The sequence below is a fragment of the Bolinopsis microptera genome, chromosome 8 (genome assembly GCF_026151205.1).
Source record: "Bolinopsis microptera isolate Bmic1 chromosome 8, MBARI_Bmic_1.0, whole genome shotgun sequence".
Taxonomy (NCBI): domain Eukaryota; kingdom Metazoa; phylum Ctenophora; class Tentaculata; order Lobata; family Bolinopsidae; genus Bolinopsis; species Bolinopsis microptera.
This window is the reverse complement of record NC_087079.1, coordinates 592,094-604,344: the sequence shown is the minus strand read 5'-3', so window position 1 is coordinate 604,344 and position 12,251 is coordinate 592,094. Positions and strand designations below refer to the sequence as shown.

Here is a 12,251-nt window from a genome sequence, read left to right as displayed (position 1 = left end):
AACAGCTATAACTCAGCGAGATTATGTCCGTTCTAGCTCATATTTTCACACTAAATAGAAAATAATGCGATCTTATTGCTGACAAAATATGAATATAATTACTCTATTTGCCTTAGAGTAATAGACTGTCAAAGTTTAAAACGCGCATTGGTATAGCACGTGACTAATAAGTCCAAATTTATACTTCTTAACATATTATCGATCCTTAGACATCATACTATTGTGTCCAATTAGCGGTTAGGTCTCTAAACTCGTAGCAGAAAACACGTCTTTTTGCCCGTAAGAGCCTCTACTATAAAGAAATGCTTGTAAAAGTGGATTCCTGGAAACCAATTTTTCCACAGTTCATGCTACCATGATCTTGATCATTATCATGATCCTAGCATATTTTGTTTGGTTTTCTGAAGTCCGTGCCTAGTAGTATAGTATAGTATTACTAGTAGTACCTACCGCTCGATATACGATTTTTGAAGTTTTTCCTGAAACTACTTTTGTTCATGTTCCATACTACTCTGATCATTATGAGCCTAACAGATTTTTTTCCAGTTTTCTGAAGTCCGTACCAACTGCAATAGTCGGAGACCAACCGTTCTAAAAGGCCATCTCGTTAGCCTTTCGGCTGTCACCAAGATGTAATTAGATCGAACGCAGAAATTAGATCGAACGCGTTCGATCTCTAGGAATTAGGTCGAACGCCGTCGCGGCTTTTAATGTATTTATATATAAATACATTTGAAGCCGAGTCGGCGTTCGATCTAATTCCTACTCCTAAAGAAAGGCGATTTCTCGACGGTTATCACCTCTCTAGATGATGCTTAAAACACTTGTACTTCATTGCATTTTTGTACTAAATTCAATGAGGGCGTTATGGGCCACACCCTTTTAAGAGTTTTTTTGGTCACTCAAATTTTTGTATTTTGGCCCAGGAGTCGTAGAACTAGAGACTATTCCGATACACCAAAATGTGCCTAATAGCCATATTGATCTAGAACTTAAAAAGCAACACATACCTTAAATGCTTATTTTTGGAAATATGGCCGAAAAACAGTTTTCGGCTTGACGCAGTTCATAATTTCTGTGCTTTTTGGTATTTACGCCTGGAAAAGTCGTAGAAACTATTCCAATACACCAAATATTTCAAAATAACGAGATAACCTTTTAGAACGGTTGATCTCCGAATATAAACACCAAACATTAGAAACACAACTAACATAGTCAAAGAATGTCAAGCGATAACGCGGGTGTAACTGGGATGTTTTGCTGGCTGCTAACAGCAAATAGTTCGCAATTGCCGTCTAAATATATACATTATATAATCAAAAACTCTCAGCTTAGGAGTCATTAGTAAATAACTATTGCATGATTTGTGAAAAATTTTCATGCCAATTGCTTAATTGCCAACAAAAAATAAAAACCGAACCAAATTGTTGGGCAATGATCATAGTCATACTCAATCAAATTTTTCCTTGGCACCAATTTAACCAAAATGCGATGACCAAAATTCAACTTCAAAAGTTTTATTTCTAATTCATTCATACCACGGAACCATGATACCAAGAATACCGGACCTTCAATAATTCGGTATATTGCAGATTTTCCCATCCTATGATAATATTTGTCATCCCCTCGTTGTAATCAAGTGGTTACTGGCTAACTCTTTTGTTATTACAGCTGCCTTGAGATCTTATTTGCCTTTGGGGCACTAATACTAGAACATTACAACTGTAATCCTATAAGTATAACCTCAGATTACCATTATTTGGCTGAATAGCAGGGTTCGAGTTTCTCAGGTAACATACCACTACCAGGTTCACATATAATAACCGGTTCAGGGCAAGTCTCTGAATTTCAATTTCGGCATTCAAGGCCTTATATTCGGATCACAGGGTTAATTTAATTATAAAAGAAGGTCTCGAGATGCTGTCTTAAGTTCCACATGTTAAAATTGTCCACAAATTTAGTTTAAGGTAAAGTGGATTTAAGTGCGGGATGAGGTCTAAATGACCAAAATCTGGCTTACGTGAACAGTAAAGAGGGTATAATAGTATATGGGGAAATACTATAGTGAGTATAATGGCGGCGGTCGATTTTCAGGGCGCGCGATTGAAAATCGCTCGCGCAATACAATTACAATTAGACTATAGTTCGGTGGTTGTTCCCAGTTGCTTATTTGTTTGATCAACTGTTGTCATGTCATGACAAAGGCCTATGTGATTTGGAATAACTTAAAGTGAAGATCTCGTCATCTCAAACTTCACATCAGAGAATCATGTTTCAAAAGAAAGTAAAGTCTCCTGGATCAGATATTTCGTACGATGTTTGTGTTGTGGGTGCGGGAGTGTTTGGCTCGTGTACTGCATACCATCTCTAAATTCCCGGACTTGGATATCTGTCTGGTGGGACCTGGTTAGTAAATGTATACATTTCATTTTCATATTATATATATGATAATTGATTGCGGCTGCCTCATTCTGATTTTTATTTTAAACTTTATTCCTAATTTATCTTAAATAACACAAAACAAATACTAGAGTATTAATACACTTACCCCTCCAATAACTTTTTGGATTGTTTTAAAAAATTGAAAAAATCTCAACAATATAAAGAATTGAAATGATCTGATGTAAAATTGCAGGAGAACCAGAAAAGAAGAGCAGGAAGGAAGCAGTGTTCGGTTGCCACTACGACGAAGGCAGGATAACACGAGTCGTATCAGATGTTCAAACGGACCAGTTGCTAGCGTACCGCAGCACTCTCAAGTTCAACCAGTTGGAGAGAGAGTCTGGGCTCAAGATCTTCTCCGAAGTAGGATACGGTATTGTGGGTGTTCTAATCGGAGCGTTCGCTATCGAGGTGAAATATGGTGATGAATTTTGCGAGAAGAATGGCATTGATTACGAGATTTTGGATGAAAAGAGTGCCAGCGAAAAATGGAGTTATTTTGTTCCCCCGAAAAACTTTACGGGAAGGTTGGTTGGGAAGCTGAGTGGATATCTGAGTATCAGGAACCTTGTAAGAGCTGCTCAAGTAGTTGCTAGTAATAATGGGGTTCACTACAAAGACATAGTAGCAACTAGTATTCACAAGATAGGTGACATGTTCCAGATAAAACTTGCTGATGACACAATAATCAACAGTAAAAAGATTGTCCTCGCATGTGGCTCCTTCACCAACTTTTTCGATTTCCCCCTTCAAAAACCTCTCCAACTGGAGTTGATTGGCCACTCTGTCATGAAGTTTGAAGTAAGTGAACAGGATTACCAACTGACTAAAGATTTCCCGTCAATGAACTATCGATACGATCCAAAGAACGGAGATGTCTATCTCTACATCCTACCTCCAATCCAATACCCAAACGGTAAATATTACATAAAACTAGGACACACTGTGAACTACCCTGCGGAGGGGTTCGAACAGAGTTTGGGGACGCTGGAGGAGGTTAAAGATTGGTACTGTATGGAGGATTATACTCCCGCTAGGGATCACTTCACTAAACATTTCAAACAGATGTTCCCCTCAATAGTTCCCGTCTCAGTGCAGCTAGACCACTGTGTCATATCACTCACTAAAACGGGTAAACAGTATATTGGGTTTGATTCTGAAAATGTTCTGGTGGCGGCTGGCGGCAATGGGGCTTCGGCAAAAATGGGACTTGAGATTGGGAAAATTTGTGCCAATAGCATTGTGAAGGGGGAATGGGATTACGATTTAGATGAGATTGATTTTAGAATTGCTTACAAAAAGTAAATTTGTTTGAAAGTGGAATACTTACTTCGTTACTTCGTTGAGTTCATCCGTGGAGCCGGAAGGGTCATCAGATATCTGACCACCTGGATGGCGAGTAGTCGACCAGTGAGTTTGACCAACTGCAGCTGTAGCCGGCGACCGGAGGGTTGTCCGGTATCAAAGCAAGAAAGTTCGACAAACTACACTTAAACATGTCAAAAGATGAATCAGCCTTTACTGTGTGAGGCACTTTGTTCCACAGCTTCGGTCCTTGAACTGCAAAAGACCTGTCGTACAGTGACTGGTTGCGTAAGGAACTTGACTTTGACAATGAGGGTATGACAGCTACATCCCCGTGTCTTGGGGTCACCTTGAATCTGATATCACAGCAGTTTGGTACCACATTATGGAGAATCTTCCACATCATCAGGATGATATACCTCTCCCGTCTGCGCTGTAGAGACATCAATTTAAGCTGTACGAGTCTTTCCCAATAGTTGAGATGTTGAAGACCGCCAATACGACTGGTGAAAGTTCTTTGCACCCCCTCTATCAGCTGTATTTCAGTCACCTTGGTAGGGCTCCAGAGTGGGCAGCAATACTCTAGTAAGCTTCTTACTAGTGACTTGTAGAGAGTAATCATTACGGTCTTGTCGCGAGTTTTGAACACACTGAATACCCAAGATAGTGTGCTCCTTGCTTTGGGTACCATGTTGCCGATGTGTGTCGACCAGCTAAGATCACTTGAAACCATAACTCCAAGATCTCGGACGTTTTCGACAGGATAAAGTATGTCCTGACTGGATACTTTGTAACGCAGTGTTTCGGCAAAGAAGGGTAGTTCGGGGAATGAGCTCTTACTGTTATGGAGGTGATTTAACAGCTCGAACTTCTGCTCGTGAAGCTTCATGTTGTTGCTACGTGACCAGTCAAGAATCTTATAGATATCTTCTTGTAACAACTGACAGTCTTCAAAACAGCCAATCTGTTTGGAGACTCTAGTATCATCGGCGAAAAAACTCACCCTAGATGAGTCCACTACTTGTTCTAGATCATTGATGAACAAGATAAAGAGAAGCGGCCCCAAAACGCTTCCCTGGGGAACACCACTTAAAACCTTTGCGATAACCGAGTGAACTCCATTAAGCACCACGACTTGTTCGCGATCAAAGAGAAAGGACTTTATCCACTCTATGAGCTTGCCATGAAACCCATATTTTTTCAGCTTGTGAATGAGAAGATTTAAGTCGACTTTATCGAACGCCTTAGCGTAATCCAGATATATAGAATCTGTATCTTCACCACGAGTAAACCCTTCGTAGATGTCGTCAAAATGGCCGAGCATTTGAGTCAAGCAGCTCCTATTCGCTCTGAAACCATGCTGCTTATCGGTCAAGAGACTGTTGGCTTCCAAATACTCCACCATATGTTTCCTTACCACTCTTTCATACACTTTTACAACGTGGGAGGTCAAAGTGACAGGTCTGTAGTTTCCAGCTTCACATCTACTGCCTTTCTTGAATAGTGGCGAAACATAACCCGTCTTGTAGAAGCTTGGCACTATACCAGATGACATGGACTCTGACCACATAAGATAAATCGGGACACTAAGGCTGGTAGCACACCTTTTGAGAAGAATAGCTGGTATTCCATCGGGTCCAGGGGCAGAGTCTAGCTTAATTTCAGATATAGCTTCCATGATACTATCAGGTGTTAACACAATGTCATTGTCTCTACTGATAAGGGGTGGTACCGCAAATGTAGGGACTGCTGTGTCGGGACAGGTAGGGTCGCTGAAAACGGAGCAGAACTGTTGTTGAAGGATGTTGGCGAGTTCTTTCCGTTCAGTGACTAGTTCCTTATTGTCGTTCAGGAGGGTAGAGATGTTGTGTTTCACTTTGGAGAATGATTTGGCATAGGAGAAGAAATATTTGGGGTTACTTTTGATCCGCTCCACCGCTCTCCTCTCACCTTGGTCGAGATGGTTGACTATGGCCTCCTTTATCTCATAGCACACCAGCCCGATCTCGTCTTCAAGTTTCTTGATTCGGGCATTGTCACCGGCGCACCTTGCTGCGGAAAGACGAGTTTTAAGCTTAGACTTCCGTCTTCTGAGAGAGTTGTAGAGCTTAGGCTTGCCTGATGGAGGTCGTTTCTTGGGAATGTTCGATATGCACGTGTTTAGTACTTTATCCGTGAACTTGGCAGGAAATTCCTCGAACGTACCAGCATCTCTCAGTTCATCCCAATCAATAGCTTCAAAAACCTTATTCAGTCGGGGAAAATCAGCTTGATTGAAATCTAATGCTCGAAAGTTCATTTCATCAAGATATGTAGCATGGGCCTCCTCCATCACACCAGGGTTGAAGGAGAGTAGGACGCTGACCATATCGTGATCAGATATATCGGTTGCTTCAGTTTTAACATCCGATATCAGTCGGTCATTGTTACAGAAAACCAGGTCCAAAATGTTGTTCCCTCTAGTAGGCACGTTGACCATTTGACTGAGAAGGTAGGTTGACATAAAGTTTAACAAGCGTTGGGCCGATAAATTTGATTCTGATGTCCCACCGCTGTGGATCTGAAGCGATCCCCAGTCAACCTGAGGTAGGTTGAAATCACCTGTTATGAACAACTCATAATCGTTGTCAAGGTTTTCGATAGCGTGCCCCAAGTGATCCAAAAGCTTTGAGAAGCTTGATAGGCTCGCATCAGGGGGTCTGTAGATGACTGCCACCAATAGCTTTGCAGATGGGTAAACATTGCACAGCCCCTGACAAGTACCGTCGTCGTAAAACTCTGAAGCTGACACTGGGAGTAGTCTAATTATCACTGTCCATTTATTTAGAATAGTGTATTAGCTGAACTGTTTGATAATTAGTTTAGAAAACAATCCAACGTATTTTTTTTTACGGTCAAAAATCCAACTTAATCACTCGCCTATGATTCTTAAGTTTTTACAGTCTATTATTGATAGTAGCATCATTAGATGTATTCTTAATGTTTTTACAGAAGGGCCCTGAACATTTACATAATATGATATTGATAGTAGCATCATTAGATGTATTCTTAATGTTTTTACAGAAGGGCCCTGAACATTTACATAATATGATATTGATAGTAGCATCATTAGATGTATTCTTAATGTTTTTACAGAAGGGCCCTGAACATTTACATAATATGATATTGATAGTAGCATCATTAGATGTATTCTCGATGTTGATTCCAAAACGTGTCGCCGTCACGTCGATTTGTGGTTTGGTTGTAGACGTACCACTTCATATTTTGCGCGGTTTTGTTTCGTGTTAACAATGCGCAATGTCACGTCATATAACTATTGTATCGTATGCCAACTTTATTGACTGTTATATAATATTCTGTCTCATCTTAGTTATTATTTGAATCTAACATAAACTAACAAATTTTGATGCTTACTCGACACATCTTCACTCTACAGCACCATCGACTATCGAGCCTTTGATTTGATTTAACTATAAGATACTTTAAAAGCATGCCGCAATCTTATTTGCTCATTGAATGTAAATGTAAAGTAACATCTGTTTTAATTATGTATTCGCTGTTTGAATTTCAATGTGATTTTAACCTTGTGCAAATTGCATGTTGATGTTTTCATTGCATTTTTTGGGATTTTTAACATCATCCTGAATTTTGGCAATTTTAGTGACCTGTAGTTAACTAAGCTAATCCAGTTATCGATCTGACCTTCTCTATAGACTAGATTTTACTGCTTTTAGCAAAATTGAATGTCAAAAACTACGGTTTTTGGTACTTACTAGTTTATGGTTAACCTATGATATGCCCCCTAAAATGTCATTTTTTTCTCCCCTAAAATGTCAAATTTTTATTTTGTTCGCATGGTGTGCGATAATAGCTCTTGTTTTGGCACTTGTTAATTATTAACATCAACTATTAACGAAATGTGAGTATGCATTGCATCTTAGGAAAAGCCCGAGTAATTTGATCAGGTTAAAATGACATTTTAGGGGGGATAATTAGACATTTTAGGGTATGTTTATTGCAATTAATAAAATAAAACTAATTCCTTGAGCTGCCAAAGCTTTCCAATATTACCATTAGATGCTAAATATAATGTTTAATAGGCTGGTACCTCCATTTTATGGTGCTTGTAGTCTCAAAGCCAGAATCTGATAAAATGACCTTTTAGGGGGCGGCCAGGTGACATTTTAGGGGAGGGTAGTAATATTGAGTAATATATAACTTTCCATATCTCCAGTCATATGTACAAAGTTGCTAAAATATGTAAATATCACTATCCTAGACCAAAACTGAGTTAATATTAATGAATTCCAGAGTTATAAAATTGTGCGCTTTTTTTCAAAAGTAAAAAATTCGTACAAAGTGAAAAAAATGCCCTTATGGCATCATTTAGATTCAATTTCAGGATGTGGCAGGGTCTGAATGATATTTTTTTATGTTACAAATGATTAGGTAAGATACTTTCTAAGAAGATGGGATCCAATCAATCAAGAGTGGCGTTTTAGGGGTGGGTGACATTTTAGGGGCGGTTTACCCGTAATGTAAAACTGAAAAGTCAAAAATAATGCAACTATGTGCTTTTAAATTAGTACTTTAAAAAAGTAATGTAAATTGTAAAATAAAATTTATTTAAATTTCTTATTAAAAAAAACATCATATCAGTTAAAAATGGTAAGTAATAATATACACCTTTTAAAAAAATAATCACACCCCGCAAAACATTTATTTTTTAAATTTCAAAATAAATCTCTTAATTTCTCGGTGAATGCCGATTTATAAAAACGTTCAGAATGATTTAAACTTATCTCTCAAAAAAATCCGATTCCATTTATCAATCGGTTGCATTTCTTAAAATGTTAAAAGGGATACCGGTTCTACTGCTCGGTACGGTGTACAATGTTTACCATCTTCAGTGGTAGGTTGATACTATTACTAGTCAAATTGTTCATTAAGATAGCTTGAAATGTCTGGTTACAGCAGTATCTCACAGTGGCGGAGGTCCGTGTCTTTTCTCGTGATCTTCGTTTCAATATCATGAGGCTCGTTCCTGGATTCTGAAATGGTCGAGTGACAAAAATCTGTTACTATGTAGTTTTTGGTACACACCACATTTCGTGTTCGGAACGTAAAAGTAGAAATGATCACATTTCATGAAATAATAATTATTGAACAGTTTGTATGTTGTAGACAAATTTAAACAAAAAGAATATTTTTCACTTCTTGTACTTACTATTCACAGCTGCCTAAAAAGGTTTACAAAGGGTTCACATTTTGTTTTGTCAGTTAAAAGGTTCGTTCCTACTGAGTAAGGGTCTGAAATAAATTGTTATAATATTATGATATAATAGCAATACATGCAGATTTATGAAAACGTTTAAAATGATTAATTCGGTTCCATTTATCAATCGGTTGCATTTCTTAAAATGTTAAAAGGGACACCGGTTCTACTGTTCGGTACGGTGTACAATGTTTACCATTTTCAGTGGTAGGTTGATACTATTACTAGTCAAATTGTTCATTAAGAAAGCTTAAAATGTCTGGTTACAGCAGTATCTCACAATGGCGGAGGTCTGTGTCTTTTCTCGAGATCTTCGTTTCAATATCATGAGGCTCGTTCATGGATTCTGAAAAGGTAGAGTGACAAAAATCTGGTATTATATATATAAAAGTCTTTGGTAAACACCACAGTTCGTGTTTGGAACGTAAAAGTAGAAATGATCACATTTCATGAAGTAATGATTATTGAACAGTTTGTAGAAACATTCAAACGAGAAGAATATTTTTCACTTCTTGTACTTACTATTCACAGCTGCCTAAAAAGGTTTACAAAGGCTTCACATTTTGTTTTGTCAGTTGAAAGGTTTGTTCCTACTGAGTAAGGGTCTGAAATAAATTGTTATAATATTATGATATAATAGCAATACATGCAGATTTATGAAAACGTTTAAAGTGATTAATCCGATTCCATTTATCAATCGGTTGCATTTATTAAAATGTTAAAAGGGATACCGGTTCTACTGTTCGGTACGTGTACAATGTTTACCATCTTCAGTGGTAGGTTGATACTATTACTAGTCAAATTGTTCATTAAGATAGCTTAAAATGTCTGGTTACAGCAGTATCTCACAGTGGCGGAGGTCCGTGTCTTTTCTCGATATCTTCGTTTCAATATCATGAGGCTCGTTCCTGGATTCTGAAATGGCCGAGTGACAGAGAAAAATCTGTTATTATGTAGTTTTTGGTAAACACCACATTTCGTGTTCGGAACGTAAAAGTAGAAATGATCACATTTCATGAAATAATAATTATTGAACAGTTTGTATGTTGTAGACAATTTAAACAAGAAGAATATTTTTCACTTCTTGTACTTACTATTCACAGCTGCCTAAAAAGGTTTACAAAGGGTTCACATTTTGTTTTGTCAGTTGAAAGGTTCGTTCCTACTGAGTAAGGGTCTGAAATAAATTGTTATAATATTATGATATAATAGCAATACTTGCAGATTTATGAAAACGTTTAAAATGATTAATCCGGTTCCATTTATCAATCGGTTGCATTTCTTAAAATGTTAAAAGGGACACCGGTTCTACTGTTCGGTACGGTGTACAATGTTTACCATTTTCAGTGGTAGGTTGATACTATTACTAGTCAAATTGTTCATTAAGAAAGCTTAAAATGTCTGGTTACAGCAGTATCTCACAGTGGCGGAGGTCTGTGTCTTTTCTCGAGATCTTCGTTTCAATATCATGAGGCTCGTTCATGGATTCTGAAATGGTAGAGTGACAAAAATCTGGTATTATGTTACATAATACCACATAATTTATGTATATAAAAGTCTTTGGTAAACACCACAGTTCGTGTTTGGAAAGTAAAAGTAGAAATGATCACATTTCATGAAATAATGATTATTGAACAGTTTGTAGAAAAATTTAAACGAGAAGAATATTTTTCACTTCTTGTACTTACTATTACGGCCAGGTAGCGCAGTTGGTTAGCCAGCTTTGCAATCGTGAGGTTGCGGGTTCAAATCCCACTGCCTGCCTGGTCGTGGGGTGAGTGTCGTTGACATTCAGCTAAGGATCGTGAGTGGTCTATGCAGCCCCCCGGTCTACTCAGCCGAATACTCGAGAAATCGGGTGTAAGGGTTAAATGAGGAGCTGCACATTGCAGCAAAGTCTCGGGCGAAGAAAGTATGGTACACACTACCTTAACCGTCACTGGCTAAAAACAAATCCTTCGGCTTCCTGTAATTGGCTGGTTGTACTTGTGTAACAATATGGCTGTTGGAATACTCCGAAGTAAAATAAGTGTCTAGATAAAAAAAAATTAAAAAAAAAAAAAAATTCACAGCTGCCTAAAAAGGTTTACAAAGGGTTCACATTTTGTTTTTGTTTTGTCAGTTGAAAGGTCCCTTCCTACTGAGTAAGGGTCTGAAATAAATTGGGTTCTTTTGCGGTAGTCAAAACGCGACAACTAGCGCTGGATGGCGACAACTAGCGCTGGATAGCGACAATTATCGAACATTTATATTTTGCGCTGGATAGCGTTATCCAGCGCTGGATAGCGACAACTAGCGCTGGATGGCGACAACTAGCGCTAGTTGTCGCGTTTTGACTATCGCAAAAGAACCAATTGGGTTCTATTGCGATAGTCAAAACGCGACAACTAGCGCTGGATAACGCTATACAGCGCAAAATATAAATGTTCGATAATTGTCGCTATCCAGCACTAGTTGTCGCTATCCAGCGCTAGTTATCGAACTGTTTTCTGCGATGGCCAGTTGCGCTGGCCATCGCAAACTATCGGGCGCTAGCCAGCGCTAAGCGATAGCCAGCGAAAAATGTTTGCGATATTACTCGTCAGCTAGCGCTGGCCAGCGCTATCCAGCGCTAGCCAGCGCTGTCCAGCGCTTGATAGCGACAACTAGCGCTGGATGGCGACAACTAGCGCTGGATAGCAAGTTGTCGCGTTTTGACTATCGCAAAAGAACCATAAATTGTCAAAATATTATGATATAATTATAATAGCAATACATGCAGATTTATGAAAAAGTTTCAATATCATGAGGCTCGTTCATGGATTCTGAAATGGTAGAGTGACAAAAATCTGGTATTATATATATCTAAAGTCACTATTGTGACGGTACATTAGAACTAGACAGAAACAAAGTGTGAAGGGCCTGAACGGAACCCCTCGGTTTCAGTTCCTTGTTTAACACTGCCGTACAGCAAGGACATCCACCGGGTTCTCCAAGGATGGGCACATATATAACAGTTTTTGGTAAACACCACAGTTCGTGCTTGGAACGTAAAAGTAGAAATGATCACATTTCGGCAAGTTTCCATAAACGATATTTTATGATCGGCGCCGATAATCGCTTATTGAGCGCTTTTTCGGCGCTTTTTTAAAAAAAAACCGTTTACAATCGCTTTTTTTACGATTATAAACGGTTCAAAAAAAATCGCTTATAATCGACTATAATTGGTGTCATAATTCAAAAAAGCGCT

At 38.4% G+C, this 12,251-nt stretch overlaps 1 protein-coding gene and 1 long non-coding RNA gene across 8 annotated transcripts; one reads left to right on the top strand and one right to left on the bottom strand.

The window, feature by feature from the left end:
- The first annotated feature begins 2,315 nt into the window (after window positions 1-2,315).
- Window positions 2,316-3,747, top strand: LOC134819830 (uncharacterized). Its single transcript, XM_063829980.1, has 2 exons — window positions 2,316-2,406; window positions 2,636-3,747. The coding sequence occupies exons 1-2, from the start codon at window positions 2,316-2,318 to the stop codon at window positions 3,745-3,747; spliced, it is 1,203 nt and encodes a 400-aa protein (XP_063686050.1).
- Window positions 3,748-8,395: 4,648 nt separating this feature from the next.
- Window positions 8,396-10,526, bottom strand: LOC134819477 (uncharacterized). 7 transcript variants are annotated; one of them, XR_010160774.1, is made up of 6 exons: window positions 10,117-10,526; window positions 9,872-9,937; window positions 9,545-9,627; window positions 9,303-9,368; window positions 8,975-9,057; window positions 8,396-8,798 (listed from the first exon to the last, which is right to left on the bottom strand). It is a non-coding gene; the product is annotated as an uncharacterized LOC134819477 (long non-coding RNA). The 7 variants fall into 7 exon arrangements; XR_010160773.1 differs by having other exon boundaries at window positions 9,219-9,627; XR_010160772.1 differs by having other exon boundaries at window positions 9,303-9,627.
- Between the last annotated feature and the right edge of the window lie 1,725 nt (window positions 10,527-12,251).